Source organism: Neomonachus schauinslandi, chromosome 13, assembly GCF_002201575.2.
Source record: "Neomonachus schauinslandi chromosome 13, ASM220157v2, whole genome shotgun sequence".
NCBI classification, from domain to species: Eukaryota; Metazoa; Chordata; class Mammalia; order Carnivora; family Phocidae; genus Neomonachus; species Neomonachus schauinslandi.
The window spans coordinates 93,658,167-93,671,790 of NC_058415.1; the positions used below are offsets into that span (position 1 = coordinate 93,658,167).

Here is a 13,624-nt window from a genome sequence, read left to right on the forward strand (position 1 = left end):
AAGAGTAATATGAATTGGGAAATAAAACACTTTAATAGCCACGGTAAACTTTGTTAGAAATGTACATGTTGCCAAATAATAATAATAATAAACTTTAAAAAATAAAAGAGAGAGAGAGAGAACAGCTTGATGGCCGGGTTAGAGTATATAAATGTTCAACGAGGACGGGAAAGGAAGCCTCGGGGACGCCGGGACGGCACAGCGGGCGCGGCCGGCGCCCAGCGAGCTTGCCCGCCAGCCTTGGGGCCGGGCCTCGCGGACTCGGCGCCCAGGGATGGGCGTATAAACCAAGCTCATAAGAAATGTACAAATATAAAAAGCTACAAACATTAATAAATTACAGCATCACAAAACACAGAAACACTTCACAAGGTGCTAAGTAAAATAACTGCATCCCCACCCCCTTCGCCAACGAGAAGGAAACAAAGAGCTGGCGTCCGCGTGGAGGCCTCTCCCATCTCGCGCGGCTCGCTGCCGCCCAGACAGACAGAAGACTCCAGGGACACGTGTTTTTCAGGCAATACCTTAGTTCCTAAAAGAAGAAAGTAACACCAACGGGAACAGTAAACAGAAAGAAGGAGGCAAACCCAAGTGTTCGTCATACTCGGCAAAAAACTCGTATAAATGTTAATGACAGACTCTCTAGAAAGAAATCCCTAAGGATACTTTTACTCTTATAAAAAAGAAGTTATTTAAAAAGCTATTTACACGCTACATTCTATGAAAAATATGCTTCAGGAGATACATCTAAAATTAAAATACAGGATTGCCTGAGAAACAACTCCAGCCCCTCCGTGTCGACGGGCGGACGTTCGGTCTGGGGTCCACCCGGGGACTCGACACAAAACACGGACAGATGACAAGACAGACGTGCCGGGCCCCGCGTCCTCGGGCCGCCCCGTCGCCATCCACCCCGCCAGGCGGGGTGCCTCAGCTGAGAAGTGCTTCTCGGAGCGTAGCCCGTGGGGCAGCGTTGGGCCCACCCTCATGGCTTAGCCCGGGCCACCAGGCCCCACATCACGGCTGGGCCCAACCCTTCTGGGGAGACCCCATGATGGCGCCCCCACCCACTAACACACGGACCCTGCTGCCGGCCCCAGCGTCCCGAGAAAGACCCTGGCCATTCAGGGCACAACACCCACCATCCGGCCCGCCACCCGCCGGCCGGGGAGCACAGAGGCCCCTCTCCTGGCCGGGCCGCACACTCTCTGGACTGTCTGAGAATCACTTGGGAAGAGTAGGGGGGCACATAATACCCCATTTTCTCCTCCTCTTCCTCTCTAGTGTTCTTTGCCTTTTTTAAGCCTCTGGAGGCTACCAGCCTGTGGCCAGCTCAGACTCTGGGCCTGGTGAGCACTGGCTCACTCCTTCCTCGAAGGACTCGTGCTCCTGCAGAGCTGCAGAAGCCCTGTGATCACACCCACACTCAGGGGTGCCCGGAGGCTCTCCTGAAACTGGAATGGTCCTCAAACAGGCAGGGCCGAGTTTCGGGAACTGGTCACTCTAAGCAACTTGAGAAAGGACGTCTGTCCACATTGGTGAGCTCCGCCTCTGAAGCAACAGATGCTCATATGGGGGGAGTGGTGGCCGGGAGGGGGCCAGGCCCTCCCCCGGGTGAGGCAGCGTGGCCACCCTCCTGGGGGCTGATGTTCTAGCGGGGCTCCGGGGGTCCTGAGCGGAGCAGAAGGATCCTGGCTTTCCAAACTTTAAAGGAGCAGTTTTCCGTTCCGATGAATTTTCAAAATTTTTCCAAGCCTCTGCTTGGCGGTGGCCATGCCCTTCTTTGTACGTTTTCCTGGAGGCAGATGAGAAGACAGGAAAATGCCAGGTGAGCGAGAGGCCAGAGGAGCCCCTCCTGGAGCCCCCACCCTCTCCAGAAGACGGGCCTGCGGGGCCTGAGCCTGCAAAACCACCAGCGGCCAACAAAGTGCCCTGCTTAGAGGCTGCAGCGACCAGGACGGGGGACAGCATTACTCCTGAGTGAGGCCCGTCCCACCTCCTGGCAGGAGCCACGCTCCTTGTGTCCAAGGCTGGCTGGGACTCATGGCCAGGGTGCAGGCACACTGGGGGCCCGGGGGTGAGAGTGGGGGCATCCAAGGGACCTAGTCGGCAGTCCCACCGCCAAATCGCCCGGGGGAGCCTGGAACCCCTCAGCAAACTGCTGACCACCCCCCGACTTCAAGCCAGGCCCCAAAGCCGAGGCCACCAGACCAGCCTCAGCACTGTGAGTGACCGCAGCTTTCCATCTTGGAAGAGACCGTTTCTTGCACATGCTGGCCATGTGTGTGGCTACAGACACGGGGCCACGGGGGACGGGGCAGGGCTGCGGGCACCTACGGCACACCCCAGAGCAGGGCCGCTCAGGGCACGCGCACACGGTACCTTTGGCAGCAGTGTTGTTGGGGGATGATGCGGAGGGCCGCCTCTGCGAGAGGAAGACCCCAGGGGCCATGGGCTGGGAGGCACGGCCAGCCTGGGCCCCTGCAAAGGCTCCGGCCGCGGTGTACTCGTGGTCCGCCAGGCTGCTGCTATGTGCCTCGGGCGGGGGCTCGGGTGAGCTGCCCTCCTGTGAGGCCTGGCTGCTGGCCGTGCTGGTGGAGGCCGGGGTGGTGGAGGCCGGGGTGGTGGAGGCCGGGGTGGTGGAGGCCGAGGTGGTGCTGGTGGAGGCCAAGGGGGAGGGAGTGTTGGGAGCCAGCTTCCTTTTGGTGTTCTTCTTCTTCCTGCTCTTCTGCTCCTCCTTTGAACAAAGCGCACGGGCCGGCTTCAGCCGCTGAGGAACTGGACCCAGCAGCAGCCCAAGCCCCACCCCCATTCACCACGAGCCCCAGAGCAGTGCTGGGGCCCGTGTGGGGACCAGCGTGCCCCCTGCGTGAGGACATGTGGCACTCAGCTGCAGGGGACATGCCCCCCCCCCCCCCCGGCTCTGAGCTGCCAGGGGACGTGCTGCCGCTCCCACCTCCCCAGCCCGCCACTCCCAGGGGTCAGCAACACTCGGTGTCCCCAGGCCTGCGACAGCTCCCAGCCTGGGCGGGCTGGGCCCCTCCTCACCTGCTGGGACAGCTTGGCTGCGGCAGCTGCCAGCCCGGTCTCGATGGAGGCCACTCTGGTGCCCTCACGCACAGGCCTGTCCTGCCTTGGAACCGATGGGCCGACCCTCGCTGCAGGAGAGAACACCCTCCTGCCTGGAGCGGCTGTCCAGCCCCTGAACCCCCCTCCCCAGCCCCCTCGGCCCTGTCCCAGTCTGTGCCCGAGTCTCCGGGACCCTTCACAACTCAGGGAGGGTCAGCATGAGCCCCGACGTGAAGGGCCCCCATGCCAACAAGACGGGAGAGAGCAGGAAGGGGGCACACAGACGGTGGACGAGACCCCCACCCATGGGCTGCCGTGACCCAGCCAGGGGCAGAGATGGCCTTCCTAGGGCTGCTCATTCGGGACAAACCAGGTGAGGGACCGGCCCCACAGGGAGCCCCCCATTGTCCACCCCACTCGCAGGAGCTGGGGAGCCTTTGGGGAAGTGCAGCCCCACCAGCACCCCTCACAGAGCCAGGACCGCAGCCTGCAAGCCCGAGGGACGGGCGGGGGACACACTGCCCAGCTCTACCTGTGGGGCTGTAGGGAGCGTCGTCAGAGCCTTTCCTCCGCTTGGACCGGGACTTGAAGACCGGACTGTCCTCGTCAGACTCCAGGGAGGGGTAAACTAGGCGGGCAGGGGCAGAAAGGCCTGAGCCAGTGGCGCCATGGGGGACGGGGGCTTCAGGCAGCCAGCCGACCTTGTGAGCCCCTGTCCCTCTGGCACCGCTGCCACACACTTGGGCACGGGCGGCCCCAGAACCATCTGGCCGAGGGCCCCCTGAGACCCAGGGAGAGCAGGGGCTGGCCAGACAAGAGGCCCCAGCAACCCCCACGGGCACCGCCCCAGCCTGGCTGCAGCGTCCCCTGTGCTTCCCAGAACGCCCCCTTCTCTGCTGCTGGGACGGAGGCTGCCGTCCCAGCGAGCCTCCGAGGAGGGAGCCCCACTAAGCTGCGTCCTTCCATCGGGGCCCGCCCTGCCCCCCACAGGAGTCCAGAAAAGGCGCTCACTGCTGTCAATCTGTGTCCAGCAGCCGGGGCCGGGCCAGCCCCCCTTGGGAGGGCTCTCCAGGGGCAGGAGTGTGAGCTCGGGGCGTCCTACACATCCCTGCGAGGCAGGCCGAGGTGTGCAGGCAGGTGCGCACTCCTGGCCCCCCCCCCCCGGGCAGCCTGGAGCGCCCCCTGAGGGACAGCCTGGAGGGCTGTGGTGGGGGTGAGGGGCCATGCCCTCAGGGTCCCTGCTCTGCCCCCCTCAGATGTGGGCCACCGGGGGCCTCGGTGTTGTTATTCACACAGAGACACACAGGGTGGATGGGGTCTCAACGTGTCTGCACAGCCGCGTGGCGGATGGCTGGGCCGGTCCTCAGAAGGCAAGACGGGTATGGACCCTCAACCCAGCACGCCCCCTCCTAGGTCCTTGCCCGGGGGCACCACGGCCACACAAAACCCCTGCGCCAGTGAGCACGGCAGCAGTGTCCACAGGGGCCAAGAGGAGGAAGCCACCAGGCGACTGCAGGCAGCCGACGGTGAGCACGTGTGGCCGCCCGCGCAGACTGGCTGCGCCGTGATGAGCCCGTGAAGGACCGCCTGCACCCAGGACACGATGCACGCAGACGGGGGCACTCGGGGGCTAGGGAGGGTCCCCTTCTGGGTGCTGACAGTGGCGCACCCTCCACTGAGTCACGTGCTTCTGAAGGCGACCTTCCTATCTCCTAAAGAAGGGCCAGGGTCCCGCACGAGGATGAGCCCCAGCAGCACTGCGGAGAGGCCCCTCCCAGGGGGCAGGCCGGAGCCCGCCCGCACCCCCCACAGGGCTCACCGTAGTCCGAGTCCTTGAAACAGGCGTCCAGGTGGTCCTGCTCCTCCTCGTAATCGTCCAGGTCCACGCTGTTCTTGGCCGCCCTCTTCAGCAGCCGCTTGCCCGCGCTCTTGCCGCCACCCCCGTTCTTCCGGGCACCGTGGGCCGCCAGTGAGCTGCCCTTGGCCTGGCCGGCGCCCCACGTGGTCTGCAGGCAGGAGTCAGAGGCCTGCAGGTTGGCCATGGACAGCATTCCCTGAATGGCTTCCTGCGTGCTGGGGGAGGCCGGGGGCTGGCTGGAGGCACAGAGAGATAGGCACTCAGCCCACGGCCCACAGCCCACAGCTCTCGGCCCACAGCCCACGGCACTCAGCCCACAGCCCACGGCCCACGGCCCTCAGCCCACAGCCCACAATCCACGACCCTCAGCACTCAGCCCACAGGCCACGGCCCATGGCCCTCAGCCCACAGCCCACAATCCACGACCCTCAGCACTCAGCCCACAGGCCACAGCCCACGGCCCTCAGCCCACAGCCCACAATCCACGACCCTCAGCACTCAGCCCACAGGCCACGGCCCATGGCCCACGGCACTCAGCCCACAGCCCACGGCCCACAACCCTCAGCACTTAGCCCACAGCCCACAGCCCACAGTCCACAACCCTCAGCACTCAGCCCACACAACCCATGGCCTATGACCCTCAGCACTTAGCCCATGGCCCACGGCACTCAGCCCACAGCCCACAGCCCACAACCCTCAGCACTCAGCCCACACAGCCCATGGCCCGTGGCCCACGGCACTCAACCCACAGCCCACAGCCCACACCCCCACGGCACTCAGCCCATAGCCCACAGTCCACAGCCCTCAGCACTCAGCCCACAGCCCACAGCCCATGGCCCATGGCACTCAGCCCACAGCCCATGGCCTACGGCACTCAGCCCACACAGCCCATGGCCCACGACCCTCAGCACTCAGCCCACAGCCCACAGCCCATGACCCTCAGCACTCAGCCCACAGCCCACAGCCCATAGCACTCAGTCCATAGCCCACGGCCCATAGCACTCAGTCCATAGCACTCAGTCCGTAGCCCACGGCCCATAGCACTCAGTCCATAGCCCATGGCCCAAGGCCCACAGCACTCAGCCCACACTCCACAGTCCACGACCGTCAGCACTCAGCCCATAGCCCACAATCCACGACCCTCAGCATTCAGCCCACAGCCCACAGCCCATAGCACTCAGTCCATAGCCCACGGCCCAAGGCCCACGGCACTCAGCCCAGAGCCCAGAGCCCATAGTCCACAACCCTCAGCACTCAGCCCACAGCCCATGGCCCACGCACTCAGCCCACAGCCCACGGCCCAAGGCACTCAGCCCACAGTCATGGCACTCAGCCCACAGCCCAGGGCTCATAGCCCCGGCACCCTCCCACCCAGTGGCCAGAAGACAGCATGGGGTGCAGCACAGTGGTGGCTGATGACTCCCACTTAGAAATGGCCAGTCCTCTGTCCCCACACTCTGCAGGGACAGAGAAGAGCGTGGAGAGGGAACACAGGGAGAAGTGAGGGAGAGGAAGGGGGCAGAGAGAGAGGGATGCCCGTCCTTGCCTCTGATCACAACTGCTCCCTCCCACCCGTTCCTTACGCGACGGCCGCATGTCAGCTCAGCCCCAGCTCAGCTCCTCTCAGTCACTCCACGGGTGCCCAGCTTTCCCTAGGCCGCCTCCCGCTGACCTGACCCCCGCACCCGCTGCCCTCCGGCTCCAGGCACTGCTGCCCCCAGTGTCCTGCCACACCCTCTGCCTGCCCCATGCCTCCCCCCATTCACTTCCTCCCAGCTGCACCAGCTCCCCTCCCTCCAGGACCTGCTCTGGCTTCCGAGATACCCAGTGAAGTTGTGCCTGGGCTCTGGGCTCTGGCCTGGCCTGGGCTCTGGGAGGGGTAGGCAGCCCTCCCCACCTACGCCCCCCTCCCCGTGCACAGCAGGGTCCTGGATGTGGCTGGATGGGGAGAGCGCTCAAAGCCCAGGCCTGGGCTCCTCCAGAAGCTTCACTCACCTCCTCATCCCAGCAGACCCTCCCGTGGGATCCTGCTGGGCCTCCTCGGGGGACCTCCTCAGCTACCAGCCCAGGCAGCTTCCAGTGGCCCTGGCCCAGCAGGCATCTCCCCTTAGGGGCCATTGCTGGCCCTCGTTGTTGCCCATCACCCCGGGCTTTGGGCCACAGGGGACAGGACAGTCCACCCTGGCCTGCAGGGCCCCCAGCCAAACCATTGCATCGGGCACTCCTGGGCTGACCCTCCCTCCACTCCCTGGACCCCCAGGAGACAGGGCCAGGAGCCAGGCATGGGGTGGGGGACCCATAGGCTGGCTTAGCCCTCCTCCCCATCACAGACCGAGAACGCCCAGGGAGCGGCGGCAGGGTCTCACCCTGACGTCTGACCTCCAGGCCCCCTCCTGCCTGCCCCATGTGCCCCCAGAGGATGGACCCACCCGCAGGACTACTGTGACCCCAAAGCAGCACCCAAAGTGTCAGTCCACACAGGCCCTCCTGGGGGTTCTGCGTCATCTGCATCTCACGCCACTCCCTCCCCACCCCCATCCCCACCTCCAAGTGTTTGAAGCACATTTAGTAAGACCGTTAAAATGAAGAGGGGCCATGCGTCCCCACTCAGAAATGGAAGCTTCCCAAACCTGGGGCTGGAGGGTTGGGGGAGACTGAGTTGGCCCTAGGGAGCAGATACAGAGCGCCCCTGCAGGTCCTGGGGGCCCAGTGGAGCAAGCTTGGTCAGAAGCCGTCTGCCAGGTCCCTGCTGGGCTCCAGGCCAGGGACTCTGGCCCCCCACAGGCAGCCCTCCACAAATACCACCTCCCTGGGCCCTGTCCCAGACACACCGGACCTCAGTGTTCTGGTTTCTGCTGGAACCAGACTGCACTGCAGTTTCAAAGCCAAAACAGTGGGAAAATCAGTCCGGTCAGACCCCCTGCAGAGGTGGGAGCTCCTGGCCCCTCTGCCCCACTCCTGTGATGCAGCCTGCCCCGTCCACGCTGCGCGGGCACAGGGCCGTCCAGATCTGACCAGGAGCACACAGCATATCCCTGTTGCACCAGACCACCGACCTGCACAGGAGACAGCAGGAGCCCACGGCCAGCCCAGCACCCGCTACACCCGGCTCTCGGGTGCGGATGTGGTCCCATCAGCCCCGCCCTGAAGGTCTGGGCCTCCTCACCCAGCCTCGAGGCTGGGCAGACACCAGGTTTCCCACAGGGACAGGAGGACAGGGGGCCAGGACACCCGCTGCGCGCGTCCCCCGCCCCGGAGCCGGCGTGGTCCCAGCCCCGCTTGGCTGCAGCCGACAGGGAGGCCCGCGGAGCCCAGGGCTGCATGCGGCAAGGGCCGCCGGTCTGTCCACACGGGGCCGGCGAATCAAGAAGCAAAGTCTAACCAGAGCACATGGAAAATAATCTCTTAATCCTCCAATTATCATACCAAAATCCTCTCCCCCCACCCCCAGCGGTAAACACTCAGCAAACCATCCACAAGAAATTAACGTATTTCCCTCCATTTTTTTCAGCTGTTTTTTCCCAACAGCGAAAACTTAAAACAGAGCAAATGGACCATCAAAAACTGACCTGCTCTCCAAATGGGAGATTGGGGAGAGGAAGTGCCTGCAGCGGACAGAGGGGGGTGGGCCTGGCAGGCACGTGTGCACACGTGTGGGCGGGCCTGAGTGCTCACGTGCATGGGGCACACGTGCGTGTCTGCAGAGCCGTGAGCAGCCCACCCACTCACAGGCCCCCTCCTCCCCGGGGCTGAGTGTCTGTGTCCCCGCACCTCTCCGGGGTCTGAACACAAACGGCTAGCTGAGGTGTGGGCTGGCCAAAGTTCCTCCAGAAGAAAGGCACCCCCAAGGCGGTGCGGGGCCAGGGTCACAGCAGCGCCCTCCTCAAAGGGGGGTCACAGTCAGACTGCTCCCAGCAAAGGGGCCTCAGGCCAGGTCCCGCCCAGCACCTCCGTGCAGTGAGGGGCCCACTCTGCACATCGACAGAAACCACCGCGCGCCGAGCAGGAGCGCACACCCGGACGGCTGCCCACGCGGCCAGCCACGCGCCACGCCCCCGGGAGAACGCGCCTCCGGCTGTCTGTGAACACAACACGGCGCACAGAACAGACGTTCCCGAGAGAAGGTACAGCCACTGGTCAGCAGGAGCCCTTCCCAAGCACGGCCGAATCCACCTCCTCGGCCCCTGTGTGTCTGACACCGGCTGGGTGTGCGGCCTCCTAGCGGGCTCGCACAGCCCTGGGACCTCGATTCTGCAAACACGGTCTCGGAGGCAGATGGAGGGGACCGAGCACCGTGCAGGCCGTGTGAGCCCCGCCTCCCTCGGGCAGGTCACCCCTGCCTGGGCCGCCTCCCAGCAGTGCGGCCTTGAGCAAGCTGCCCTGTCGCGGGAGTCTGCTGCATCCTGAGGACTAGCAGGGCACCAGCCCCCAGGGCAGCGGAGGTCCCCCCGCTGGGGAGGCCCTGACGCCTCGGTTATCTGTCTGTGATACTTATGAAAATCCCACTTAAAAAAAAAATGACCACAATGCTTAAAAACAACATTTAACTGAATGGAGAAAGACTTCAACTGGGACCATCACCAGAGAAACGAGCTGAGGCCCTTTACCCAATAAAGCGCAGAGGGGTCAATCCATTTCTCTCACATCAGAGGCCTGGGCCGGGCAGGCCTGGGCAAGAGCGATCTTGCCACCCGGGGCCTCCATGGCTGCAGTGAGCGGGCTCCCTGGACGCACACGGGGACTCAGGGACAGTCTGGCTTGGTCCCCATTCGCCCCCAGTTGGGTGTGGTCACCTGGGAACCTGGCAGATCCAGCCCTTCCTCCAGGCTCTTCTGTCCCCAAGCTCTGAAGCGACCGCCTCCCTCCCTCGGGGTGAGGTCTCTGCAGCCTTGGGTCCCAAAGACACCAAGTGCCCTGGACCAGGAGGCTGGGCATGTGCCATGGAAAGTTTCCTGCATCACCTTCACAGCATTTGGGGCGTGTCTAGAGAGACACAGCTGGATGACACAGCCCGGAGCCCAGCCCTGCTGATCCGCAGGCCACCAGGTGGGGCAGCCCCTCAGACGCTCTCACACGGCCCCACGCTCACGGCCCCCCAGCCTCCCCCACGCCTGCCATCTGGGCGTCCAGGAGTTCTGCCCACCCTGGGGGCCGGTGGGACTAGCCCCCACTCAGCTCCCTCGCCAGCCGGCACCCTCTGCTAAGCGGGTCCCGCTCTGGGCGCCTAACTCGGGCCGGGCCGGGCCCCCACGTACCTGCTGGGGTTGTACTCAAGCGCGCCGACCTCCTCGCTGGCCTGCAGCAGGTCCAGGATGCCCGCGGCCGAGCCCACGCCCTCCTTCTTCCCTTTGGCGCTGCGGGCGGGCTTGGAGTCTGTATCGATATGCAGCGAGCCCTCGTCAGAGGAGCCGTCACTCTGCTGCGGGGACAGAGCCACGGGTCAGGGGGGCTTGGGGGAGAGCTACTCTTTCCCTCTGGCCAGAAAAAGCCGTTTCCCACAGTTTATGAAGAGCCAGCCTTGGTAATGAGCACTGCGGGCGGGGCCGGGCGCCGGGGCTTTCCGCCAGGACCGCAGGCCTGCCCCAGAGGACGGAGCCGTTGCCACGCCCTGCCGTTTGCCCGTGAGCCCCAGTCCTGACCACAGACACACGAGGAGCCGTGTGGCTGGGCAGGGAGCCGGTGGGGGCTCATGCCCACGCTCGGGGAGCCCCGTCAGCCCCTGGCTGGTGGCTCCTCGGTGGGAGGTGGCCCAACTTCAGTCCCCACAGCACAGTGCCAGGCCTGGCCCCGCGTCCCCTCATTCGTTATCTTCATGGCGGGCGGCCACTCAGAGAGACCCACACACCTCCGCGTGCCCCGTCTTCATCCCTCCTCCGCGGGGCCCGCGGCCAGGACCCAGGCCACCCTCCCCATGAAAACACCCGAGACAAGGCAGAAGAAGACCCCTTTTGCAGCCCACACACCGCCGTCAGCCAGGTCCCGCTGCATGGCAGGACCGCCCGAGACAGGGACAGACAGCTGGCTCGGCCTCCTGGGCCCGGCACAGGTGCGCTCACCTTGTAGAGTGCCGAGTCCAGCTTTGGCTTCGTAGCGGGCGTGGCCAGAGGCTCCTTCCCGTCCAGCAAGACTGAAAGCACAGCAGACGTGCGTCTGGCAGAGGCCTCGGGAGGACGGCCCGCTCCCCACCCTCACGCCCTCACTCACAAGACAAATCTCTCTTGGGGGTGCTCCTCTTCCTCCTGATGGGAAACTCATCGATCTTGAGCTCCCCGTCATCCGACACGTACTCGTACTCGTCCCGCACTGGCTGGGGCTTGTCCTCCTTGAAGCTCTGCACGGCCCCAAACACGCCTGGGCTGGGCTGTGGCTTGAGGGCCTTGGAGCTGGGGCGGCAGGAGCGGGTCATTCAGCAGCCCCCTGCACCCCATCCTGGGCTTCAGAGGACCAGCAGCTGGCCACACGCATCCCCGTCCCATCCCCGTCCCGTCCCCCGGGCTCTTCCTGGACGCTGTGGCCCCAGCAAGGACGGCGCATGGCCCACGGGGTGGGTGCCGGCCCTTCCTCGGGCTGTTGGAGGGTGTGCCCCTCACCGCCCCCCACCCTGGGGTCCAGCACCAGCTCGGTTTCAGACGGAGCCAGTAGCCCTGGTTCCCTGCGGAGCTATTTCAGAAAAATGAATTCTGCTGTCCTTCAGCTAGGCCTCCCCTCAGGGCGAGGCAGGGCTCCGGCCGTGCCCAGCCATGGGGACAGCAGGCTGGGGCAGGGCCGTCATCAGCTGCAATGGGACGGCTCCCAGTCCCGGGGGCGGGCAGCCCTGTGGGATGTGGGCGAAGCAGCAGCACACACATCTGTGACACGGTTGGAGTCCTGTCCGCGGCCATCTCCTCCGTCTCCAAAGCCCCCGGAGCCCAGCACCTGAGCTTCGGACCAGCACCAACATGCTCAGGGCCATGAGGTCAGGACACCGGACCCTCGGACCAGACCTGCCCCACCTGCTCGCCGAGCAGCCTCGACACAATGCCAAGAGGTCTCAAGAATAAGGCCCCATCGTCCCAGGCTCTGCAGGGCCCCAGACATTGCCTGGCCCCATTTCCCCACCACCTACAAGGAGGAAACTGAAGCCCACGGCAGGACACTGGCCCCCTTCCCACTGGGATGCGCTGCTTCCTACCGAGGGGCGCCCACCCTGACTTCAGATTGAGCAAGCAACTGCATGAGGGACCACGCTGGTCAGGGCATGTCAGCGGGTGAGGTGTGGCTGGCCTGACAAGTTGGGTCGGCAGATACACACCTGTCCCACAGTCTGGAACCCAGACGTGCCCACTCCCACACACACACCCTCCCAGGCTGGGTGCTCCACTTCTCAGCACAATGTCGCCTCCTCCAGGAAGCCCTCCTGATTTTTCAGGCCCCAGAGGCCCCACAAATCTTTCCTCCAGAGCCCCCATCTCAGCCATAATTTTAGGTACATTTGAGAATACCGGGTTCACACTGGCCTCTGGGCCCCAAGGCCAGGGCCCTGACCCACCCTACCTCTTTTCTCCCAGCACAGGACAGCAACTGGGCTAACAGCCACCGAGTCACGCTCTTGCCCTCTGCCCCCTCTCCAGCCATCAGAGCCATCAGCCTGGGAGGCAGGGAAGGGCTCTACCAGCCCAGGAGGGGGGCCTCACCTGGGGAGCCCTCCACGAGGGCGTGTGTGTGCTATATGCGTGCTGTGTGTGAGCATGTGTGATGGGGGGAGGGTGCGTGTGCATGAGCCTGCACGTACCCCAGCAGTCTCTTGTTGAAGGAAAACGAGAACTTGGGGTCCTTGCTCCCTGACAGAGGACACTTCTCCAACTTCTGCTCTTCCTCCATCTTCAGCAGGGAGTCAGGTTTGCTGTTCTGAAAAGCAAACCCAGGACCATCCTTGAGGCCCACGCAGGCAACCAGTGGGCTGAGCCTTTGCGACAGGCCAGCCTCCTCCCTCTGACCACATCATCCAGGAACCCCCTTTCTCTGTAGCCCGGGGCCTGCAAGACACTGTCCAGCTCCAGGGAGTGCGAGTTCAAGCAGGGCCGTCCGCCAACTCGGACAGTGGCACACCCGGCCCCTTCAGCCCGTGCATACAGAAGGCAGCCCCACAGAGGCCACACTCACACCTACACCTTCACTACCCGCCCTGGGGACAGGTGGACACACACCCCCTCCCACACCACCAGGTCCCCACACATCCCTGTACACCTCACCTTGTACTTCCACTTGGCTTCTGACTTGCTCTTAGTTTGCTCTCGGATTTCTAGCCTCTCCACGTCATTCTGCGAGCTGATCGCCTCCTTGTTGGGCACACTCAGGACACTCTTTGTGGCCTAAGAAACAGCAGTCATGACCCAGCAGTGGACGTGGGAGGGTGTCAAGGATCCGTGAGGCTACAGGGCAAACCAAGAGCCACACAGCACAGAGCCCCTGCCTCCCCGCTGGCTCACATGCAGCAGCCCATCCACTCACCCACCTATCATCCCACCCATCCATCCATCCACCCACCCACCCATCCATCCACCCACCCATCCATCCACTCACCCATCCATCCACTCACCCATCCATAAATCCATCCATCCACCCATCCATCCACCCATCCACCCATCCCTTCACCCATCCATCCACCCATCCATCCTCCACCCATCCACCCATCCCTTCACCCATCCATCCACCCAT

General features: G+C 64.1%; 1 protein-coding gene across 1 annotated transcript in view; it reads right to left on the reverse strand.

Moving 5' to 3' along the window:
* Positions 1–6: 6 nt before the first annotated feature.
* LOC110582862 (lysine-specific demethylase PHF2) overlaps positions 7–13,624 on the reverse strand; it is a gene marked incomplete at its 5' end in the record, with an annotated part of 15,889 nt that continues 2,271 nt past the window's right edge. Inside the window, 10 exons of the mRNA XM_044920452.1 lie at positions 7–1,795; positions 2,383–2,737; positions 3,049–3,158; positions 3,602–3,697; positions 4,889–5,163; positions 10,183–10,346; positions 10,984–11,054; positions 11,132–11,310; positions 12,699–12,814; positions 13,159–13,278. Of these exons, the coding sequence (XP_044776387.1) occupies positions 1,707–1,795; positions 2,383–2,737; positions 3,049–3,158; positions 3,602–3,697; positions 4,889–5,163; positions 10,183–10,346; positions 10,984–11,054; positions 11,132–11,310; positions 12,699–12,814; positions 13,159–13,278 (1,575 nt within the window). The remainder of the gene's footprint in view (positions 1,796–2,382; positions 2,738–3,048; positions 3,159–3,601; positions 3,698–4,888; positions 5,164–10,182; positions 10,347–10,983; positions 11,055–11,131; positions 11,311–12,698; positions 12,815–13,158; positions 13,279–13,624) is intronic.